The 22,735-nt window shown below is 44.4% G+C and overlaps 1 protein-coding gene across 2 annotated transcripts in view; it reads right to left on the bottom strand.

The window, feature by feature from the left end:
* LOC117161352 (uncharacterized) overlaps window positions 1-22,735 on the bottom strand; it is a 257,777-nt gene that overhangs the window by 110,527 nt on the left and 124,515 nt on the right. For both annotated transcript variants that reach the window (XM_033342808.2, XM_076626278.1), the window contains exon 3: window positions 18,148-18,305. In XM_033342808.2, the coding sequence (XP_033198699.1) occupies window positions 18,148-18,235 (88 nt within the window). In that variant the 5' untranslated portion in view covers window positions 18,236-18,305. The remainder of the gene's footprint in view (window positions 1-18,147; window positions 18,306-22,735) is intronic.

The raw sequence follows: 22,735 nt of genomic DNA, 5'->3' as shown, positions 1-22,735 counted from the left end.
TGTTTTTGGCGGCCAGAAATAGCAAGGGGAAAGCGCCGCGGCGACGAATACTCGAGTCTCTGCGTTAAAGCTACCAAAACGACCAGCTCGCCTCCTGTTAACCGGCGGAGATATGTTCGACCATCTTGTTCCGATTTCGCCACGAAGGGGCCATTTTGGCCCCGACTATCTCGTTCGCCTGGGCGCCATCGCGATCTTCCTTTCCCTGTTAACGTTCTTGTTCCGAACTTTAGTAGCTTTTGTTGTACTTGACTGTGTTGTAAACGCGTCCTACAGATTGTCCAATAATCGCAAAACCTCGCTATCGTAACGTTCGAGTGCCAGAGACTTTACTGCGTCCCCGCGATTAGCTAAAATATGATCATCGCCGCTTCCTTTATTTTCTTACGTCGATCTCGTTTCAAAAGCAAGTTTCTATCTCTGGTATCTCATCGGTATTCGATTCGTGATTTTTCAACGTTTTTCACATCAACAAAATGTGCACCAGAGGGCCGTGATTTCGCAATTCGAGAACGACTGCGACGTTTACTTTTGCGGACTTTTACGGCGTACCAGCGTCTCGTGCAATTTTCGCGTTTGTACGCGACGAGGAAACGCAAAGAGAAAAAAGTGTACGATGTTGGTTACCTGAACCGAACGTAGACGGCGCACGTACACGAGTTTTAAGTAGAACGAAGAATGGGACGTTGTTTCGAAGCAGGCAGAGAGTTACGGTTGTTAAGGGGTGACAGGACCAAAGTGCTCAAAAGCAGCGATCGTATGAGGTAGCGAGTACCGAGAATGGAAATAGAGAGCAAAAAGTAATGGAGAAATGGGACATTGAAAAACAGAAGGGGAAGATTACGTTGGTCGGAGGTCTATTTCATGTACAGACTCTTTTAAGCTATTTCCTCTCTTTGAAACGTGACTTTTCTTCCAAGGTTTGCGGTAGGTTTAGCCTAATTGAGAAAGAACAACAAGCTTTCAGCAGCAGCAGCAGCAGCAGCAGCAGCAGGAATAACTGTTAAATCAGTAACGCTCGGAGAAAAAGAAGAAAATACGATGATTAAGGGTTTAAATTATCCAAAATATTACCATCGGTAGAGTGACTCAAATAGAGAAACGAACATTGCCGGAAATAAATCACGCATGGTATTTTAAACCCGGTTTGACGTTTAAGATTAAGGTTCCCTAAACGAAAAACGGTCAACGCTGGTTATTGTTACCAGGACTAAAAATACCGGCTGTCCGAAAAAACACGACGAAAGGAAGACGAGAACGTTTGGTAAATTTAGTGAGCGGGAGCGGGACGTTCACCGACTGCTTGGAAAACAGAATTAATCGCACGTCACCATTCTTATTTTAAGGAGGGTCGTTGGAAGCGCCGGGATAACGGTTAAATATATCCCACGTCAAATTAAATGTGAACGGAAAGATTTGCATAAAACAAAGACTGCTATCGTAAGTCGATTTAAAAGCTCGCCGCGACCGAAGAAACGACGTAATTATCGCGCGTTGATTTAATTTCGACTAGTGCGACTAGAAAGCAAGTATAATCCACTTGATCGTTAACTAAATTAATCCTTGGAAATCGAATTGCTGTCTAACGTCTGTGGGAAGACGTAATAAAACATTAGCTTCGAAAGGAAAACGAACGACAGCGCATCGTCGTTAAAGATGATACACAGGCGTGGAAAAAGCGTTAATTCCACAGTTATAAAGCAACTGTTGCAGCACTCACTTGTCGAAAGTTCGTTTAGTCGAGCAAATTCGTTGCGCTTAAGAAACTCGGGTTGACCGGTTGCTCCTTCTTCGAAACGGAGTTGCACAATTCGTTGCAATTTGTCGATCTCGCTCGACGGCGTAACTTGGGTCGGGGAACCTTCAACCGACGAGAAATATCGCTGGACTTCTAGGTGAACGAAACTGACAAAGCTGACAAGGTGAAGGATTTCGGTGGCTTATGAGTTCCCTTGGACTTGGCGCAATCGTGAGTTCGCAGCTATCGAAGAGCGGAAAAGCGCACGAGCAACGCGAATAAATGTGCGCCATGGATCCGACCATGTAAGTAAGTACTTTCTCCAACGAAGACCAGTAGCTAGACATTGATACTAAGTTCTTCGGCTGTTCGCAATTACTTCTCGCGACGTAAATTGCGGCCCGAGCGAAGAATCGTTCTCTCAACGGCCGACGCCTTTGTACGATTCTTGAGACTTGCGCCGCGTTTCGAGCATCAGGTTTCTCTTGATCGAGGAGAAAACGAGAGAGAGAGAGAGAGAGAGAGAGAGAGAAGGACGGATGCAAAAAAGATAAGAGGAGGAGAGAGTAGGCGAAGAATGAAACGAGAGTGAAATAAGGAGGCAGAAAGACGAACTGAGCGGTAAAGGGAGAAGAGGAGAATCGCTGGTGACGAGTCACTCTGTCATTTCGTTATGAGTTACCGGGAAGAAACGAGGCAGAAGGAGGAGGAACGGGAGGAGACGAGCAATTCCTTCTGGAATTTCGGGAACGCTCGAGGGCCTAAATCGCTCTGCTGTTCTGGAAGAAGAAAGGACGTCTCCGTTCTGCGATCAAAGGCTCCACCGAATCGTCGGCCGTCCTACGGAAAATTCAAAGTCGGCCGCCTCGCGCGTCTTATTTCGTGTATCGTGCTGGCTGCACCAGAGCACCCGTTTCACGGTAAACCTTGTCATTTCCTAACTTTGAATTTTTTCCCTTCTTATATCGCGTTAAGGAATTCGGACAAGGTATTCGCGTAGTCGCGTCGTTCGTTCCAGCTCCAAGTTTTAAATAAATTCCAAGATCATGGAAATAATTTTTAAGCGAAAATTTGGTTCACTGTGCCTGCCATCGTCAATTTATTTAACCGTCAAGATGCAGCGACCGCAGTGATAACTCATTTTTCAACGTATAATCAAAACAGGGGTTCACGCCCCCTCGTTGGAAGCTCGTCGACACGCCGATCTTCTGTCACGTTCGAACGCGCACCAATCGTGCCATGTTTCGTGTTCGCTGAAACTATTGAACGAGTCTACACGCGAGAAGAACGTTACCTCGCGATAATTAAAATAAGAAATCCCAAGGAAATGTTGTTGCTCCGAAGCGGCGGACGCGTTCGATTTCCGGTTAATATCCGATTCATCGTGCGCCTCGGCTTCTTCGCCTTCGATTTCGACCGGCCGCCTTGAGTTAATTGAAAAATTCATCGGACTAAAACGAGGATAGGCGAGAAAAAGAAAAGAGCTCGCCTTGAAATATAAACACGCTGTTGCATGTAATTTGGGAGGAGAAAGAGAACAGAGAACGAGTCAGAAAAGAGCAATAGAAAGGAAGAAACGTCTTTCACCTAGTTTCACGCGTGACGTTCGTTAATTATCGATTGTTTTGTCCCTAGTAGCGAATGATTTTACCTCTTATCTCGATTCAATCATCACACAGAGGTAAGAACATTCGGCCTTCGCTATAAAATAATCTATTCCAGTGCCCGTTGAGCTGACGAGTCAAACAAAGAAAGATGCACTGTATCTAAAAGCGATGAAAGTATCTATCGACACTTTACGCGAAGGTAAAGGTAAATTTACGCGAGTATAAAGCTGCTCGAACAAGAAAATTCTGCCGTTAAATACACTGTCGCTGTCGGATGGAAACGCGACATAACCGACACGGAACGCGCACTACTCCTTTCCTCTATGGTTTTGCCTCTTACGCATTTATAGACGGTTGCAGCAGTATAAGCCTGCCACGAACGATAAACACGGGCGCTCTGATGATGGCGCCGCGAAACTGCACATGTCGCGGCGCCTGATGGCGAAAATACCGCGACACGGCAGCCTAACAGGAAACGGGAAAGAGCGCGTGTGCTCGGTGAGGCGATGCTGCAAAAGTTCACCAACTACCGGTGTCCCGCCGCGGAATCCGATTTGTCTCGGTTTCAAAGGAGCACTTGAGCCCGCGGAAGCGGAGTCGGAGGAGGCGGATACGGAGGCGAAGACGACGGAGAAGGGCGTTCGAAACTAGAACGATCGAATTAATGAAGTAAACCGGGACAACGCGGCCGCGGGAAGCGGAGGTAGCCGAATCGATGAACGCGAGAGCGCGAGAACGAGCTGCCGTTGAGAACGATGGACGCGCGGAGGCTCGGTTCCGAGCTAATAAACCGGAAACCTAATGCGGTTCGGCCTAATAAACCGGAATTACCCGTATTAGGTGTCGGATCGTACGGTGTATCGCACCTAGCTTCTCGGCAATAATGCGAATTTAGATTGATCCGGCCACGTGGAACGTAGCGTTCCCTGTAACCTGCGAATTCCCACTTCCCTCGCCTTTGCCGAGGCCTCCGACGACCTCGACCGACCTGGGATCGATATAAATTTATTAGCGGCTGCAACAACGCTGCCTTAAGAGGGATGAATATAAATAAACGAGCCAACCGTGCCGAATATAAACAGCGGAATTAAGCGCGCTCCACTAAGAGAACCGGCGTTTTCCCATCCAATTCGAGACCTGCTTCGTGGTTAGTTAATAGATAAGAAATATTGATAGAGCTGGCAAGCACAATTATTTGCGACAATCATTACCAAAGGATAAGAGTTAGGTTCGATTGCACGATATCCCTGCGGATTTCCTCTTTTCTGGCATATTTTCCTGCCACCTAAAGTACACGATATCTTCTCATTCTTTTATCACCGTATTAAAACCTAATAGTGTCTCTTAATATCACATAAATTGAATTGCTCCGTGCAAACTTTAACGTCGAAATAGCCCTGTGTCACTCTTCTCGAAACAACTACGCTTGTCTCTCTAAAAGAAGGATAATAAGAAGACATCGATACAATATTTTTGACGCGGAGCGATATTAATCGACAAAAATGAATATTATATTGGAGTGGCGCGAGTTAATTGGAAAGCCGATCCTACGCAGAGAAAAACACGGGGCAAGCAGAGGCAACTGCGAGGCTCGGCCGCGCTCTCGCGTTCCCGAAACAGGCAAGCGGAGTTTTTCAGTGGGCCGTGGAAAAACGCGCGGCTGAGGCGATGAACGGAAAGCGCGGAAAGGAAGAGAGACCCGAGCGACGCGGATCAGAGAGATTTTCGCTGTGCGAGCATCGCTGGCGGGGCGATGGCAAAATAATCGAGAGCCGCCTGTCGCACCGCCAGGACAAAAGAGATATTTCACCGTCCGACAAATTTCCTCGTTAAATGGCCGTGCATAAAAATAGCAGGGCAAAGAGAGTGACCAGGGGAAGGGAAACAAAAACAAAAATCCCGACCACGGAGCCAGTGCCGTGGCGAACACAATGCCGGTGAATCGGATGCGCGAATTAAAAACTCGTCGTCCGGCCAAGCTGCGCGATAAATATAATAATAATAATCAGAAGCCCCGTCTGTCAAACGATTAACGAACGACCGGTTGTCCCGCGCTCCTGCAAATTGCCGCTCGAAATTGGAATTAGATTTAATAAACAGAATATTCACGTCGATTTTCAAACCTTTCACTCTGAGAGTTTGCAAATTTCGACCATGAAATTATCCATATGTATTTCTCGATTAGAAATTTTCAACTTTCCACCTGGAATCTGAAATATTTATATAAATTGGAGGATCTTCCAAAGTTCTGACTAAACGAAGATTAATTTCTCGTAAAGTGCAGGTTGAACATGCAATCAAGAAACGTTATAACAAATTGGGCTTAACAGGCATCGTTACTTTGCGAAACACGTATTTTGTGATAGGCGTAGGTGTACGGGATCGCTGCTGCGCCAACTCTGATATTTAATGACGTGTAACGACTAATTCGGTCACCGGCTTTTCAACGCTTTTCCAACGAACGATTAACCCTCTTCGGCCATTGAACGCTACATCGTTTAGAAGCGAATCCGTGAAATTCGCGTGATATCCTGCACGATAATAATAAAATTACAATTCCGATTATAGAAATGGTTAATTCTGACATACGATTGTTCAATTGTGATCTATGCAAATCGTTCTAAACATTATTCCATAAATCTTTCGACGAATCAAAGGAGGAAACGGATCACTATGTTCAATTTAACAGTCAGGATATTGCGAATAACAGCCCGTCGCGTTTTGTTAAAACGTAACGAAGAACGTAACAAAAACGTGAAAATGTAACGAACGTTGTCGTTCGTGGAAAATTGCCATCAGTGAAACGAAATCACCGGTACTCATCGACTGCATCCCTCTGCTTGAAAACATCATGCGATTCACTCTGCTTCCATTTGTCGCTTCGAAAACCACTGTGCCTGGCATGTCAAGCATAATTCTTATAGATTGGATCGTAAATTGTTTTTGAATCTCTATGATGTTTTATTTAGTTTCATATTGAGTAGACCCTTTCCCCTAATTCGATTTTACGGCAACAGACGAACAATAGAGATCGTTAAGCTTTTCACGTTGATAATCCGATACGCACAGTCACTATAGTAATAGTGGTTTCAAATAATCCTTAGGAGTAATTATTTATAATAGCGCTTGATAGGAGATAAAAATGGGAGATCGAGGATTTTAATAGAAGATTGAATAGAAATGAAACTATCGCGCTATGTTTGATTTATCCAAGAACGCTTAGAACAAATGGGTATCCTAGTTGAAAACTAAAATTTTCTCCGTACGATTTTATTTTCGTATTCTTATAAAATATATAAAAAATTATTAAAGTAGAAATGAAAATGGGTAACCGATTGCTATAAACCGATGGGATAAAGAGATTTTCTGCTTTTTCTCAAACCAGCATCCTTTACGCTCGAAAATGGTAGATACGGTTCTATCCTAATTCGCGATTCATCTTCGTTCCTCTTGTGGACAGGGAATCAAAGGGACTAACAAACTACACGTCGATAATGAGCGAGAAATCGGAGATCCTCGAAGGATAAGCACGTAGCTCGGTTCCTTTCCATCCACCTGGCATCGTACCAAAATACTTTGTCTCGACCGTTTGAAAAATGGCCGAGCACGAAAGAACAGTCGAGTCCCGCGGAATATTCATGAACCGTCCGCGTCTTCTTCCTTTTCCCTACCATCGATCCCTGGCATCGATGTAAACGCGCAACACGCCGCGAAATTGTTTGCGTTTCGCATGATCTGCTCGTGATCGCCGAGCATTAGACTACGATTATCGCCGCTAATCGGAACGATTAGATTCGCGTAATTCTTTTTATATTGGATAATTAATCTTCCAGAGAAAATTAGAACACCGTGTAATTCTAAATATTCCAAAGTAGTCGCATCTATCTTTTTACGGATAATCGAGATCTGGATTACTTACTCCAAGTAATTGTTACTCGATGCGAATGTCTACCTACCTGAAACAAAGACAATTATACGCCTCAGTATATATTTCAAATGAATAAATGGATAAAAATTCCAACTGCATATACATATAACTAAATCATGGATGTTTATTTATAAAAAGTGATATTCTTATGAATATGACTAAATAAATGGAATATAGACAGAGACTTATCTCGTCTACTAAATATTGCAAGGGCTAGATCGTATATATTTTGCATATTTCAATTTCTCATAAACACACGAATACCCGCGGCGCTCTCCTTACTACAAGACAGAGAACCCTATCTTTCAAACTCGGATGAAACATTAGGCACGACACAAAACCTAAGGACCGTCATCCGATGTATCAACGTATAACCGTGATCAGTAGTAATCTAGTAGAAAAAAATAATGTGAGCGTCAGCAAATATCGAAGTAATAAAATTTTCATTTACTCCGGCGCGTTGGCCGTCGTCGTCGTCGTCGTCGTCGTCGTCGTCGTCGTCGAACGTTGCCGTCACGTTCTCCTCTTCGTTCTCATCCTGGCAATCCGCAAGGGTTTAAACCACGGCGCGGAAGCCCGACGACGACTCGGCATTCCGCGGAGCACAATTTACGAACAACGCTACACTCTCTTTCTCTTTCGCCCTGTTCGGGGTTCGGTTGGGTCTGTCGTTGTCGCAAGTTGCGGGCTTCGGTATGAGGCCACGTTTCCACCGAGTCTTCTCCCACTGTGTATATGCGGAGGTAGTTTGTCACAGTCAAGTGCTCGCTAAGTATGCGCGACCATTTGTCTCCGATCTTCTATTCTGGCACCGGCGTTGTTCTACGCTCGCCGCAAACAGAATTAAATGTTTCTGCCGCGTGCTCTCTCTCTTCGCCGAACGCATCTATACATGCTATGCACACGTATACGTATATTGTATGTTTCATCAGAGCGCATCGCCACGGTCGGTGTCATTTTATACGGCGATCGCCATGGCCGCGAGAACTTGCTGCGCAGCCACGTTTTTCTCCGGAACGAGAGCGTCGCTCGTTTCGGCAGTTCCCAGGAATTTTTGTCAACCAGCTCTTTCTATTATTTACGCGCCGCGCCACGATCCTTCATCCGTGGTGCGGTAGACACGACCGGTAACTGCACAGACAGAGATCTGGCGTGCGAAACTCTGTCATTCTCGCCCGAAAGCTACTTTCGTTACTGTCTCGGTTAGCAGCGAGTCGTCAAAATAGGAAGATTATATCTTTCGCTTCGCAATTCTATCCTCCCTACTTAAAATGTCCTGGTTATCATCTTGAAATTCAAGAAAACTGAAATTCTTTTTATCGCTTTCTTTGCCTCATCTTTCTTTCTCTTCGTCTAATTGCAACAAATTGTTCGATACAACCTTACTTAAAGAGGTAAAAATATCGCGAGTAACTTTAAATATTTCAATCAGCGTCGTGTCTCGAAAAATGGACAAATGCCGATGACAGAATATTTTCAAGAGCACAGGAACATTGTATTACTTTAATCAAATTCCCGAGGTGCATGGATTTAGAAACAGAGATAATAGCCGGCAATTCTCGGAATATCTACGTCGTTAATAGTCGTAGTCCCAGAACATACGTCTATTAACGAGGTAATACCATCCAAGTATTTCGTTTCGCCCACGATTTCACTAGAAGGGCAAGGAATATTCGAATTAATTGATCCCACGTTTTACTCGATTCCTCGAGTAGCGCGTCTAGATAAGGAATAAATTTGTGCGACTGTCCGCTCGAGCTCGTGATAGAATCACTAGTCGATGGGTTCTCATTGACCCGATAGATAGAGCTTAAATATGGAGGATTACCAGCCAGCCAGCGTACGTAGAGGGGGTTGAAAAACCTCGGCCACCAAATTATTTATAGCTTATAGCCCTCATAGCGGGAATAAAGCGATTTATATCACGGTGATATAAAAAGAGCGTTGCTTTTACCGAAAGTCCATTAATAACGATTCGCACGGCGGCCTCGTAAACGATCACGCTTATTATTTATACTCACCACCAAAGAAGATGCATCTGTTCAATTTTTTAACGGCGCGATTACGCGCATTGAAAAATTAATCAACGTCTGGGTATGCGCGCTATCGATAGTCCGAAATTATATTTATTCGAAATCAATAAAATAAAATAAATTAAATAAAAGGAAGGAGACTGAAAAGAGTCAATGGCTATTTTCCTCGTACCAGTTCGTACTCGAGCTCCGTTTCCTTAAACAAAGAGCTTCTCGAGACAGTTTTTCAACCTTCTCTCGAAACGTTGAGAATCGCGACGGCGCTAGGATCCGCGCTGGTGAAGCGTGGACCGACAAATTTTTATTAGGAAAATTTATTCCGTGGCCTGCGCTGCTCTGCCTCTCGTTATCTTTCATTCGCGACGGCTCCTCTCGCGTACCCGCGCAAAGCAAATGTACGCCCGACATGCCGGGTAAAAGCAGGATCTCGAAATGCACTAGCTTTTAAGAAATTAAATCTGCTCGATCCAACCGGGTTCACGTTGCCATTCGCGTTATTGTTTTTCTACGTATGAAATATTAATTCTGTCGGCCTCTGTATTTCTCTCCGTCCCGATATCTTGTCCTTGCAGTCGCGACTGCCCATAATGCTTCGCCACGATTTTCCTCTTTGCCAATCGCCAATCTTCCGTTAGATTTTATAGCCAAGCAACACGCCTGACTTTTTATTTCTGTCAAACGTTAGCTAGTGCCGACAGTTAAGTACCACGAGCATGAAGTAGTACTTTGCGAAGATTAGAAAATAGTTAGGAAACTACTTCTCTTTCTCACTTATCGTCGCGTGTTACTAATATAATGTGATCCTATTTGCGAGGATGAGTTTAGCTATGAAACTTTCGACCGATAGTCGTGGCTACGATTGTAATTGTACCGTACCGTATCTATGAGAAATAAGATAAAGCCACACTCATCCGCTTATCTGCCTTCTCCTCTCACCCTCGCGTACTATCCGAATGTAGCTAATCTTGCGATGGATAACTTTGCACCGGTAAATGGAAAGTGACAGATCCCTTTTCCATTGTTCGTATTCGTTTTCTGGACGGTATACTTACGAAGGCAGTTCGACCCACAAGCACGGGTATTACGTATAACCGCAGCAAATTGGCCCAGTTCTACCAGAGGATTTGCTTAACGGTACCTTTCACGGCAGAAACTTTCCGCCGCAAATTTCTCGTTCTTTTTTTTTCGAGGAAACTGGAACGGAGTTTCTCGACCAAACGACACGGTCGCGGCTGTCCGACGCGGGAGAAAAAGAGCATCGCGCCGGTCATTATGATGTCGCCAAGAGACAAGGGGATGGCGAGGTCACTTTGAAACTTTTCCTGGACGAGTAAACAATTTATCAGACTGAAACTAAAACATAAAGGGAAAACGCACGGTGCTCGCGCGCCGTCTCGCAGCCTCGTGGAATTTTCACGCCGCGCGACCCTTATCGCTCCTCTAGACTTCTCGCCAGAAGTTACCGTGTCCGGGGACTTCAGTTCGACGAGTTTTATCTGACGGCCACTTGCGCGAACAGCGGCAGCAAGTTGTTGGAAGAGCGGCCAGAGAAGCGAGGAACAAGAAGTCGAAAACGAAACGCGGAAAAAGCCCTGTAGCCCGTGAGATCGCCAGAGATCGCTTCGAGACGTGTTGCCAGAAGCGACTTTGTGTTTTCTTTTTCTCTTTTTTATTCTCGCCGCTCGGGACTTTAAAATTCGACACGGATAACTTTGTAATCGAACTTTGTTCAAGGTATATGTAGTGGAATTACAGAAACTGCATAGAGCACATGGAACAAATAATATTGATTCGATATTTCGAGCGTCTTCCTTCTTTGTTAAGAAAAAATAATAATTTTAACACGTATAAAACCGTGTATTCAACGTCTATACCGCTCAACCGCGAAGAAATGCAATATTCGACAAAGAATTTTACCATTCTTGGTAACTTGACGCGATCTTTAACTTCAGCCATTGGTTCACATATCAAAGTCATGTCTTTGGAGACAGTAAATCTGTATTACTGACTTTCTGAACAATACTGCGCCTAATCAAAATGAAAATTGCACCTAATATATTACGCATAGTTGAACAGTATGATTTCTTAAGTTACTAAACAAATTGCGTATAGAGAACGCGATATAATGAAAATAGAATTGAAAGGTGCAAACATAGGAATCAAATTGGCATTAAAACAAACACTTCTTTTTCCAATTTTAGTCGATACAGTGGATAAAACGTTGATGGCACGTACAGTACATTGGTTGTTTGATACTTGAAACCGGTGCTGCGTGCAGGTTGAGTATTTTCCGGATTTGCCGGCTAAGCGGGCGCGTTTTCAACCGTGGTCGGTCAATAAGCGCGAAAAGGAATTATGTGGGGAATAAACGCGATCTCTCGACAGGGTGCGTCTCGCGCGTCGTCAGTCAAGATCAAAGCGCGAACAAACGGCGGACGATGCGTCGTGACGCGTGGACAACCGTCGTACTCCGCCGCTTAATTACGAATCCTTTTCGAACGAGGCCACTTCTGTGACTCGGCCCGACACGTCTGTCCTCTGTTCTCTCTTTTTCGTTCCTCGCCGGGTTTACCTCGCAGTACGTCGCGATTATACTTCGCTTTATTAAAGCGTACGCCGACGTAAACGAGCGTGGTAATTGCAAGCCTCGGCTCGTTTCGTTGTGTCGCCTTTCGCGTCCCGAGTTCTTGCAGCTTAAACGCTTTAAATTGACAAAAGCTGGTCCCCACGGCTTAGAACGGTTTCGCACTGTGTCTTGCCTTTCGGACAAGGCATCGTCCAGATTAGAACCGTGGAAACTTTCGTCGATGTATTTCTAACCTGTCGCTATTTTATTCGCAACCTGATGCCGTTTAACGCATTGGACTACTTGGAGTTGGTTTAACCATGGAGAAGCGCATGCGTGTAACGTACGCTGGTAGAAATTTCACGAAAATAACAGCCTCTCGGAACGTAAAGTGACCAAGTCCAAGTTTTATCAGTTTTCTTTATTTCATTGGTACCTGCGCGTTTGACGTACAATCCTCGAGGAACAAATTACGTACTTGAAACACTTTTCCGTACTCTTCGATTTATGAAATCGATTAACGTAGTTTCTGAACGGTACGGTAGAGTTGTTAACTCTATTTCGTAGAGCGTCTTCTATTTAACAGAGGCATGAATAAGGCCTCGAACCAAGACATCAAAAACCTTGATATGTTTCGCGATCGCAACACGCATCGCACGCGACAACTTTCCAATAAATGCACCCGAGTGTCCGATACCGGCAAGCTTTATCGTCGCGAAAACTCGATAAAAACTTTATTTGTCACCGAAACGAATCTCGAAGCGAAATCGGGCAAACTCGTTCTCGTGAATCAATCGTTCCAATCGGTACCTGTTCGTTTTGGATGTCAGAGATCAAAGCGCTACTTGAACATTTTCTCTGAACTTTGTAAACAGATTATGAGAAAACCTTCGCCTATTCGTTAAACTCTGGTCATCGTCATGCATATATTCTTTGAAAATTCCGAGGTTAATAACGCTATTAACTACTATTGACCCTCGTTCACCGGCGGTTGGATCATCGTTATCGCGAGCATCGAATACTTTGCATATTTTACCGCTATGCGATGATTAAACGTATTAAAAAATAATATAGTAAACGAAAGCAAAGACGATGAAATTTAGTCGCCGAGTCGGTCGGAGCGTCGAATTCTGTTTTTCAAAACTAACCGACTATTCCCGATAATATAGTAAACGTGATCTAATAGCAGACTCAAACACCGTTTTCAAGTACAGAACGTTATTACACTCGGCGGAAATTTAGCAGACAAACGCGACAAATTTTCACGGAATGGCGTGTGGAGCATGTCGGCACGATAGAGCAATCGGCGAGGTTCATTGTTCCACAATCCTGTTTCTCGGTAATTGCCTTAATCGGCCAGCATAATACGGGATTTACGATACGCAAACGGTATCGCGCGATCGACAGAAACGCAGCCTTATTGCCGTTTAGCACGTGTCGCCAGGCATCGGTCTACTTTTCCGCGCGTTTCCATTTCCCGCCCTTTTTCGACGCTCGACCGGAATTCAAGGGATCTCCGCCCCCGCGACCCGATCCAGGCCGAGTCGATGAATCGAAACTGCGCGTTCAGCCGTTTCGCACATGACAGCCCTGAATTTAAACGGGAACGTTGATTAGCACTCAAACAGGGAGACGCTGCGTTTCGAGAGGGATCGCTTTATGACCCATGCGCCAATTCATCGAGTCGTTTCGGCCGCATTTTTCGTTTCGTTCGATGCTTTCGAAGCAGTAAGATATCTGTGCGACATTTTGGGTACGATGACGGGGACGTTTCATTTTTTCAACGGCAAAATCGGTTCGCATTTTACTGTAAGGCAAAGTTACTAAGAGAAATTTGGATGCGTCTGCCGATAAGGGACATTTCCTGCAAAATCGTCTTAAACAGTACTCTAATACCGTAAACACTTTTCTTTCTTTGCATACGTATCGCGATATTATAATCTGTATGAAAGTAAATACAGCGATCCATCGCACTGTGAGATTTCGAAGCGACCGCGAGTAGAAAGATACAAAAACGAATGAGTGGGTCACGGGAATATATGTATTTACATACTTCTATTGTGTGAAAAGCGGTGTAACGCGATCGCCTACTAATATTAAACACGCCACGAGCAATGAATTCAGTTTACTTTTGAAGCTTAAACTGCACTATATATGTACTCCGATATGAATTACGCGGTAGCTATTTACGGCGATATATTAGTTTAATAAATTGACAGCGATATAAGTATTCAATTAGTTGAACGTTCTAGTATAACGGTAGAATTATGGTGGCAGAATCCGATTTTTCCAATAAAGTATGAAAACGCATAAAAGACGAAAACGGATTCAAAATGAAAAGAGTAAATAACTTTTCAACGTGGGTTTTATTTATTATCGTATCCGGTTCTCGACCATCACCGATCTCTCTCTGTGTAATTTAACAATCATCAACCGATCAAAAATACCGTAACGAGCAACCATCCCTGAAACCACCGCTGAATGGAAATTTATTCTGCAGTATCATCCAATACATTTATAAAAAAAAAAGGGGGAAAAAAGAAAATCAATTTAAACTGGTTTTTCCGGACTGAACTCGGGTCATTGACTATCTCTCTCTCTCTCTCTCTCTCTCTCTCTGCGACGCATTTCGCGAGATTCGTCCATTTTCTCGACTCAGCCCTTAAGTACGGGTAAGTTTTTGTCAATTTCCTATGCCAAATAGAAAGAAGATTTACAAAGCTAAATACAACGTCAAATAGAATCATCAATGAACTATTCTCATGTCTCGAATCAACGACAGTCATATTTAAAGGATCAATTAGAAACCTCTTCCACGTAATGTTCCTCCTAGTAGAGATTTCGTTTTTATTTTCACTGCATCTTAACGTTCGTTGTACATTCTTTCTTTTTTTTTTTCAAATAGAAGCTACGCGAATATCTTCGGCTCCAACGACATTTGCACACACTATTGCGTAGCAAGGGTTAATGCTCGTGTCTTCGTTCGCGCAATTTGGCAGACGCAGTACAAGTGAACAGGATTAAAGGAAAACGAAAACCTTCCGACACTACACGTCAGGAGTCATCGCGCCACTAGCTCTCGAAACAACGACTCGCTGAACCGAGTATTCCTGGTATATCCATTGTCGGTTCTATATTAGACGCTGAGGACAGCTTGCGCGACCTCGCAGATGGCACTGAACCTCTTATTGTTAGCTCGTAAAAATCTTTCCCTTTTGTTTCTAAAATTTCCCCCTTTGTTCTTGAAATATACATACTCGAAATCGTCTACTCGTCGTACAATGTGTATTTTCAAACACAGAACGGTGATCGGTAAGGACACTATTTCCACGTAAGAATTCGTTTTACGATTTAGGTAAAAAGCATGCGATTGAATTCACCGGCGAATCTTTACCAAACTTATTACCGTCGCTTTGAGAAAATATAGGAAAGAAAAACTAACGAATTCTCAATTTGTGACTTATAAAATTTCGCTAATGATATCGGTCCAATCGCGCAAGACAGATCTAATAACGTTATTTGCCCCGCGATTAGGCCGATCGTTTTACTCTACTGGATATATATCTGGCGGTCTGCCAACCTTCTAACGTCGAGTCACGAGAGAAACGCAGATGCAAATTTAGAGTCGATCAACCATCGACTTTCCTCGAGTATAGTCGAAGAAAAAGGTTTCGAGCGTGACTGAAAAACGTTACCACCCTTCTCAACGACCCTAATTCACGAAGGGGTCGAGGTCTTGCCCCGGCGAGAATTTTTTCGCGAAATTCCGCTCGTGCACCGCCGGGGATCTGGGTCAATGGGCGGCTGCAACTGCCATCTCCTAGTAGAGTCTAAAGGGTTACGGTAGTGGCGTCGTTTTCGGGCGAGCCGCACGCGGAAATAAAATCACGACGAGGCAGCGGGCGCAGCTGTAATCCGGCAACGGTACGAATTGCACGTTGCGATTGAAAGATATTTTCAGATGCGGGGAAAATTGTGAAGAAAATTGTGAAAATTGTCACCGAGGGAGCTTGGGCGATAGTTAACTGTAAGGGCACGTACACCGGTCGCTCACGATTTTCTTCTTCTTCCTCCGTTTCCCCGCTCGTTCCGATACAGGAAAATATAACGAAAAACTCGCTTATCGCTCGTGTACGATACTACAAGGGTCATTGCGCGGAATACTCGAGAGGCAAGCTGGAACGTAATACAAGAGTTCTCATCGAGAAGTTTAGATCCTTTTTTTAAATCGTAGTTTAAGCACTTATTTCGAAGGACGCGCTACTATGTTGCTGGATGTTCGATACTATTATGAGATTTGTCAGAGTTTCGGCGATAATATGCACGATACACGAACACAATACCTTTGGTACGTAAGTGCAGTAGCATCACTCACGGTGACCTGTACTTTTATTGCACCGCTAACTGGTCTAAAGACAGACTCATTCACCTAGGCTGCCATGCAGTCTCACGATTCTAAATAGGTAGAGTTGCAGAAATAATTTCACATACAGTTCCGTCACACGGTCGATTCTCTTCTGTCGTTCGAACATTAACGATATAGACTTCCATTGTAACAAACATTTTCCTATTCTTTGTATAAATACGATAAAATGATCCGACAGAATCAATCTGAATTGGAAATCCTTTTAAGCGGAGAGGAGAGATCCAAACATGACCGAATTTGTCTCCGGGCAGAAACGGGCATTCGTGACGCTAGAAAACGTATCTCACCCTCATTTCGAAAGCTGACACCGACAAAGGGAGAGAGAACGAGGAAAGCGAATAGAGTACGAAGAAGAGAGAGAAGGAAAACAACGAGGTTTACATGGAGAGGGAGGGAGGTCGCAGAAATTCCCGGTTGCCTGGTCGCGAGAGAAGCCGTATCTCTTCGGTATCTCTGAAATGCGATGGTGTTTCGCGCGTAGTTTTCCACACATACACACATACACGGGTTCATACAGCGGAAGTTGAACGTTAGCCGGAACTACGAGTTCCTCTTTCTACCTCTAACAACTATTTGCTCTCCAGGTGACCTTAATCTAGGAAATGGTCACTAAGAGGTGTTCTCTGTGCGAGAGTAAGCAAAGCGAAACGCGAACAAACGACTGGAGAGACAGAGGATAACAGCGGTCACGCGACAGGACGAAGAAGTCAGACAGAGGGGCACAGCAAAAGGAAATAGAAAACGAACGGAGAAGGAGCGGATGAAAAGGGATCGCGAATAGCACAAGACACGGAAACGTTGCATGGAGGTGCGTGGAGCACGCGCGCGTTCCGTTAATGTACTTTATCAGAGAGGAGGCACGCGTTGCGCGAGCTTTTCCGAAATAAGGTCGTGTAAATTCAGCAGCAGGTCCGTCCCCCTCGGTAATTCCGAGAAAGGGCGCCACTTTGCATTAAGGCTGCGCCACCGTTGTCTTGCGAATCGGTTATGAAACGGTTATGCGTCCGCCGGATTCTACTTAGCTTCGCGTACGCCACAGCGAATTAAAACGTAGCTCGCTTTTACACGTTTCGAAATTTTCGTTCGCGGATCTGCGTGGATCTTCCACGTTCTAGAAATCTTGCATTTGGGACAGAAGTTGCCGATAAGTCGTCGAAATTTTCCTCTACAAACAAAAAGGAAAGAAGAGCGTTACAACAGACGGAGGAAACAGCACGTAACGAAATTCCACGCACAACAGATTCGCTCGATATTTGCACGAGCATTCTAACAACGACAAAACTGACGACGAACGAATGGTTCTAGAAGGCAAACTTTGGCTTGTCATTCTTTTAACAGTCGCCACTTGGTTGCGCGAATATTTATTGCGCGGTAAGAGGTCGTCGCCTAGGGTTAACGCAACAGGAAACGGGGAGACGTCCATTATTCCGAGAACTTGGCTCGACGGTCGTCGTCCTTTTGCCTCGCATAATTTAAAAACGAGACTAACTGGGTCGTCATCCAACAGGTTCTCGATCTTCGTTCCAAGTATCCCGGTCGGACGGTTGCGAAACGTTCAACGACGCCGGGATGGTTAAACGCCTAGAATTCGAGCGAGATGAGAACGACGACTGCTTCGTCGAAACGAGGATAGCCGGGGTCCACGGGGAAACTCGGTCAACGACTTAACCAGATTTACCCGGGAAACTTTCAGAAAATTGACGAAGGACGCGGGACGTCGGCGACGACGTCCTCGTCGTCGTCGTCGTCGTCGTCGTCGTCGTCGTCGTCGTCGTCGTTGTCGTCGTCGTCGTCGCCATCGCTGTTGCCGCTGTTCAGGACAAAACATCTTCCAACGGAGTTTTCTTACCTCCTTGTCGGGAGCTGAAGGCACCGGTGCTTCCAGCGATGATTAGAAGCAGCAGCGGGCTTAATAAAGCTCTCGAGGAAGGCAGCATCTTTCCTGTACTCCTACCGGCGCCTGCGCGACACAGGGTCCTTTAACCGGCTTCCCTCATCACAGCCTCCCTGGAAAAAGAGAAAAGAAAGGGGAAGATGAATGATAAGAAATTGTCGACGAGAATTGGTCGGACGACTCGTTGCGTCGTTTAAGCCGATCCCATGTATATCTACTGAAAAATCAAACAATAACGATGTAAAGATTTCGCCAAGAGTTAAGACAGAGAGATAATTCGATGTACCGATAAACGATATTAAGATGACAATCGCATATGTAATTGCAAATTAGATTAGATATTCCTGATTACGGTTACTACTGGAGTAGATTAAATGATAAATATTTGATACTCTCTAACTCATGGTCATAATCATGGTTCTAAAACCATTACCTCTTGATTTTGTTACGAAGCATCGAGCGAAATGCATGTCGCCACAGTTCTAAAAGCTGCGATTTCGAAAATGAGATCCTATTTTATTCAAACACCGGTCGATACCATCGACGAATTTATCAAGCTTCTGTGTGTTGATTAAATCTTAAATTGAATAAAATAGAACGCCAATATCGTTCTCGGTTTAATTTCATTTCCAAATAAAAGATGCTATCTTTAGTTTATTTCGCACGCGTTCTTATTTCGCTGCGCAACCAATCCAAACTATTTTACTCTAATGGGATTGTAATTGTTCTTCGATCGAACCCACAATGACAACTATGTATCTACAGGTACATCATAGCCATTTGCCTGCTAATGGAAGCGAGTTATCGAAACAAATTTCAGTGCATTATGCGCCGTGCTTTCTCGACGCCGACAAAGCGAAAGTTAACCCTTCGTGCCGTTCGTCAATTGCAATTATCCGCGCTGCAAGGTGATTACCCGTGTAATTCTTTTTCAGCCGGCGATATCCTACGGGCGAGACGGCCAGCTCTTTTTCTTCGCTTTTCGCGCCGATCCGCCGAGTTAATGAGGCCGGAACATTTAATCCGGCGTTCATTAAGGCATCAAAATTTGTTATCTCGGTCGCGCTGCAGAATAAAGCATCCCGCTTTTACCTGCGTATCGTTGGAAGATCCCGGCAATCGTCGCCAATAAATGGCCAACGAACGCGACCAATGTACCACCTCTCGTTTCTTCATGAATCGTTTCGTCTCGCGTTTGAACGCGGACCATTCGTACCATAGATCTACCTCACGTGTTATCTGTCATAGAACTTCCGGTCTCCCCAACACAGCCCGAAAAAAAATTAAAGGATATGTCATTTAGAAGTTAAGGGTTTCTTTCGTCTAAATCACTACAACCAACTCCAATTAACGATTCCTATGATACGGCGATATAGTACAGCGACGATAAATCGATCACGTTGAAGTTGGAAATGGTGCGATAATAAAATATAAAGTTCCTACGATCTGACATAAAAATTCACGCTTCGCTCGAGCATTCGCCGTTCATTCTCTTTCCCTTCGGCACCGAATGTTAACTCTTGCTAGACGACCGATTCGCCACGCGGTGATTTGCATATTAATTAAATAGCAATTAACTCGGAATATTCGTTGGTTGTTTGTTATATTTCGACGACGAGTAATCGTCTGTCGCAATTTCTCCGTTATTATCGTCATTCGAATTAAAATATAATAAAGTTCTGTTTCGATCAACGATTGCGATCGTTTATTTCGCGTAATGAACATTACTCCATAAATTACGTAGCATTTCACGCAAATTTCAATGGCAAATCGTTCTCGCAATCCTCAATACCATTTCTCGTGATTCCCCACGACGACGATACTCTGCAGATTTTTCACCAGTTACCTTTCCCTTGTATTCGTCACGGCCTCGACCTGCCTCGATCTTGGTCGGGGATCGGGTATTTTTAACTCATCATTAGGGGTCATTAAGCTCCAGCAACGGGGAGAAACGTCGACAGTGACCCTCCGAGCCAATTGCGGCTTCGTCGCTGTTAAAATTAAAATGTCGACCATAACGACGCCGGTTACGAAGGAAGGAAGCTTGCGTGTCTGTTACTAAAAGACCGCGTAAAAAGGAAATTCGTAAATATCAAAAGCATAAGTGCGTGAAACCGACAATAGGAATAAATGTTACGTACTTACGGTCAAATTTATTCTATTAGTCGGACATTAGATATCGATAAAAGTAGATGATAATAATACAATAGAACGATAATGATGTAATAATAAAAAAAAACATCATAATAGCGATTGTATAGCGTCTGTACGATGAGCTGAAACGAAGGAAGGAAGCGACGCAGCAGACAACGCGATGTCGTGCTACGAACGATGTATTATCAGAAGAATCAGCTGCTTCGAATAATTCCGATTCATCATAGTAGCGATAGTATCGAAGATTTAGAAACCTCTCCGATGGAATTTTGCAATTTTCTATTTAATCTTTTAGCACGACGAATGAAGGGGTTTTACACTCACGTTGTACCGTAACTCCGCACTAAACAACGCTCGAAACTTCCTCGTGTAAAACTCATTCATACAAATATAACGGGCAATTGTTTGAAAAAGGAGAAGAAAACGGTCCACGATTACCTGACCCTAATTTCGCGAGCCACTCGTCGTCCCTCCATCGACGAACGTTGTACGCGCCTGGAGAAACCAGGTCCATCGTAATCTCGAGAGTCCACGAGACAGATCAAGCGTCGTCGGGCGTCGGTGTTTGCTCCAACTTATTTATTTTTCCGCGGAAGACAGAGCTTGGCCGGGAAGCGTAGCTCGCTCGACACTGCAGAAAGCGGAAAGAGAAGAAGAGAGTTGGCCCCGAGGGCGCGTTGGATTTCCATTATGCTAAACCGCAAATGGAGTCCTGCGATCGAGTGTCTCTCTGTGCCACCCCTGGAGGCGCACAAAGCCGCTGGAATAAGGCTCCTAAGGTGTAATGTTACCGAGAAATTAAATTCTCTCGTTCTCTGCGACCGCCTTCACCACCGGACTCACCCCATCGTCCGATTCCTGCCTCTCTTTTTCCTTGCCTCTTGCTACAGGCTGTTTCACGGGCCGTCCAGGGATTCCTCGAGCCAAAACACTGTTTTTCCAACCAGCCCTTCCTCTGTTTCCTCTCGCTCGTTGTTACGACCGTTCGCGGAAAGGCGCGGTCGCGAGGAAAACGCGCCAGCGAGAGGCGTAAATTCTCGCTACGATTCTGATAATCGACGCCGCGAATTAGTCGTTCCCCTGTTTCGATTAAGATAGGTAGCGGTAATTCAAACGAGTTTAACACTGAATTGACAGGGTCAACGTAAACTTGTATATTTAACGATATTTAATATTGCCACGAAAACGTCACAAATGATTTAACACGACGAGTACAATTAGTTTGTTGCAATAATTCGACCCGACTTTATCGTATCTCTCGATGTATTCGTTAGACTAAGCGACTTTAATTTTATTCGTCGGAATCTCTCGACGCGTTCCGTTCGAATCCTCAAATGATACTGATTGTCCCTTCGATTTTTTCTTCTGTCTTCTCTGGGAGACGACCCCACCACGCTCGGGTCACGCCACCGTTCGCGCCTATGATCACGTATGCCAGCTTCTTTGTGTAGATAAAATAACGGACCGAAGGCGAATCGACGTTTCTAGAACTCGCTGCTTGACGACAACTTATTTTTCCGATCGAACTGATTCTTCCCTTCGTTGCCCATCGATATCCCCACTAGCGTGCGTTCATTAGATGTGCCGCCGCGGCTGGCGCGTGTATGCTCTTCCGAGAAATTCGGCGGAAGGAGCGTGAAGATATCGATGACAGATCGACAGTACGTCGTGTTGCGCTTTAACGGCGTAGCGCTTTGTATCACGGAGCCGTTGGAAAGTTCCATGGTCCGTGTCGCCACACGGATAAGACGTGCCACACAAAACTGGCAGAAACGTTCGATCGATTGTAATGGATTATCAATCTCACATGCATTTTCGATTCTACATTAATTATTAGATGGCCGCAGCTACTGATCGTGTCACGTGATAAAGTGGAGCAAGCGCATATGGTAAAATTTCGTTCATATGAATCTGTCAAGCGACAAGAGTAGTGCATATAGGAAGAATTTACCGTTTTTTCCCTACTACCTATCATTTTTTTCATATGATACATAGATCGCGGATTTTTATGAAAATTTACATTTTCATGCAAGCAAGCGAAGATATGGAATCTGAATAGAGATTCGCCTCGTTCTTTGGATATCATTACGAGTATCTTACTTGGAAAATGTTGCGTATGTCGGTAGATCATGTGCGATCTACACGTATTGCACACGTAAATTTTCCGTAAGTGCATAAACATTCGCAGGGTAACAATAGTAGTTGACGTTCAGATAAATGATAAATGAACCCAGTTATTAAGAATTCATTTAATAGGATATATAAAGAGTGAAATTTTGCTTAAAAAAAATTAACTTCTTATAAACGCGAGTCCCCCTAGCCTTCTTCCCAATTATAGCGTAATATCTAAGAGCGATAGAGAGCACATTCGAGGGTGGAAAATCATCTT

The sequence above is a fragment of the Bombus vancouverensis genome, chromosome 18 (assembly GCF_051014615.1).
Source record: "Bombus vancouverensis nearcticus chromosome 18, iyBomVanc1_principal, whole genome shotgun sequence".
NCBI lineage: Eukaryota > Metazoa > Arthropoda > Insecta > Hymenoptera > Apidae > Bombus > Bombus vancouverensis.
The sequence above is the reverse complement of the archived record's forward strand: the minus strand, read 5'-3'. Positions and strand labels throughout refer to the sequence as shown.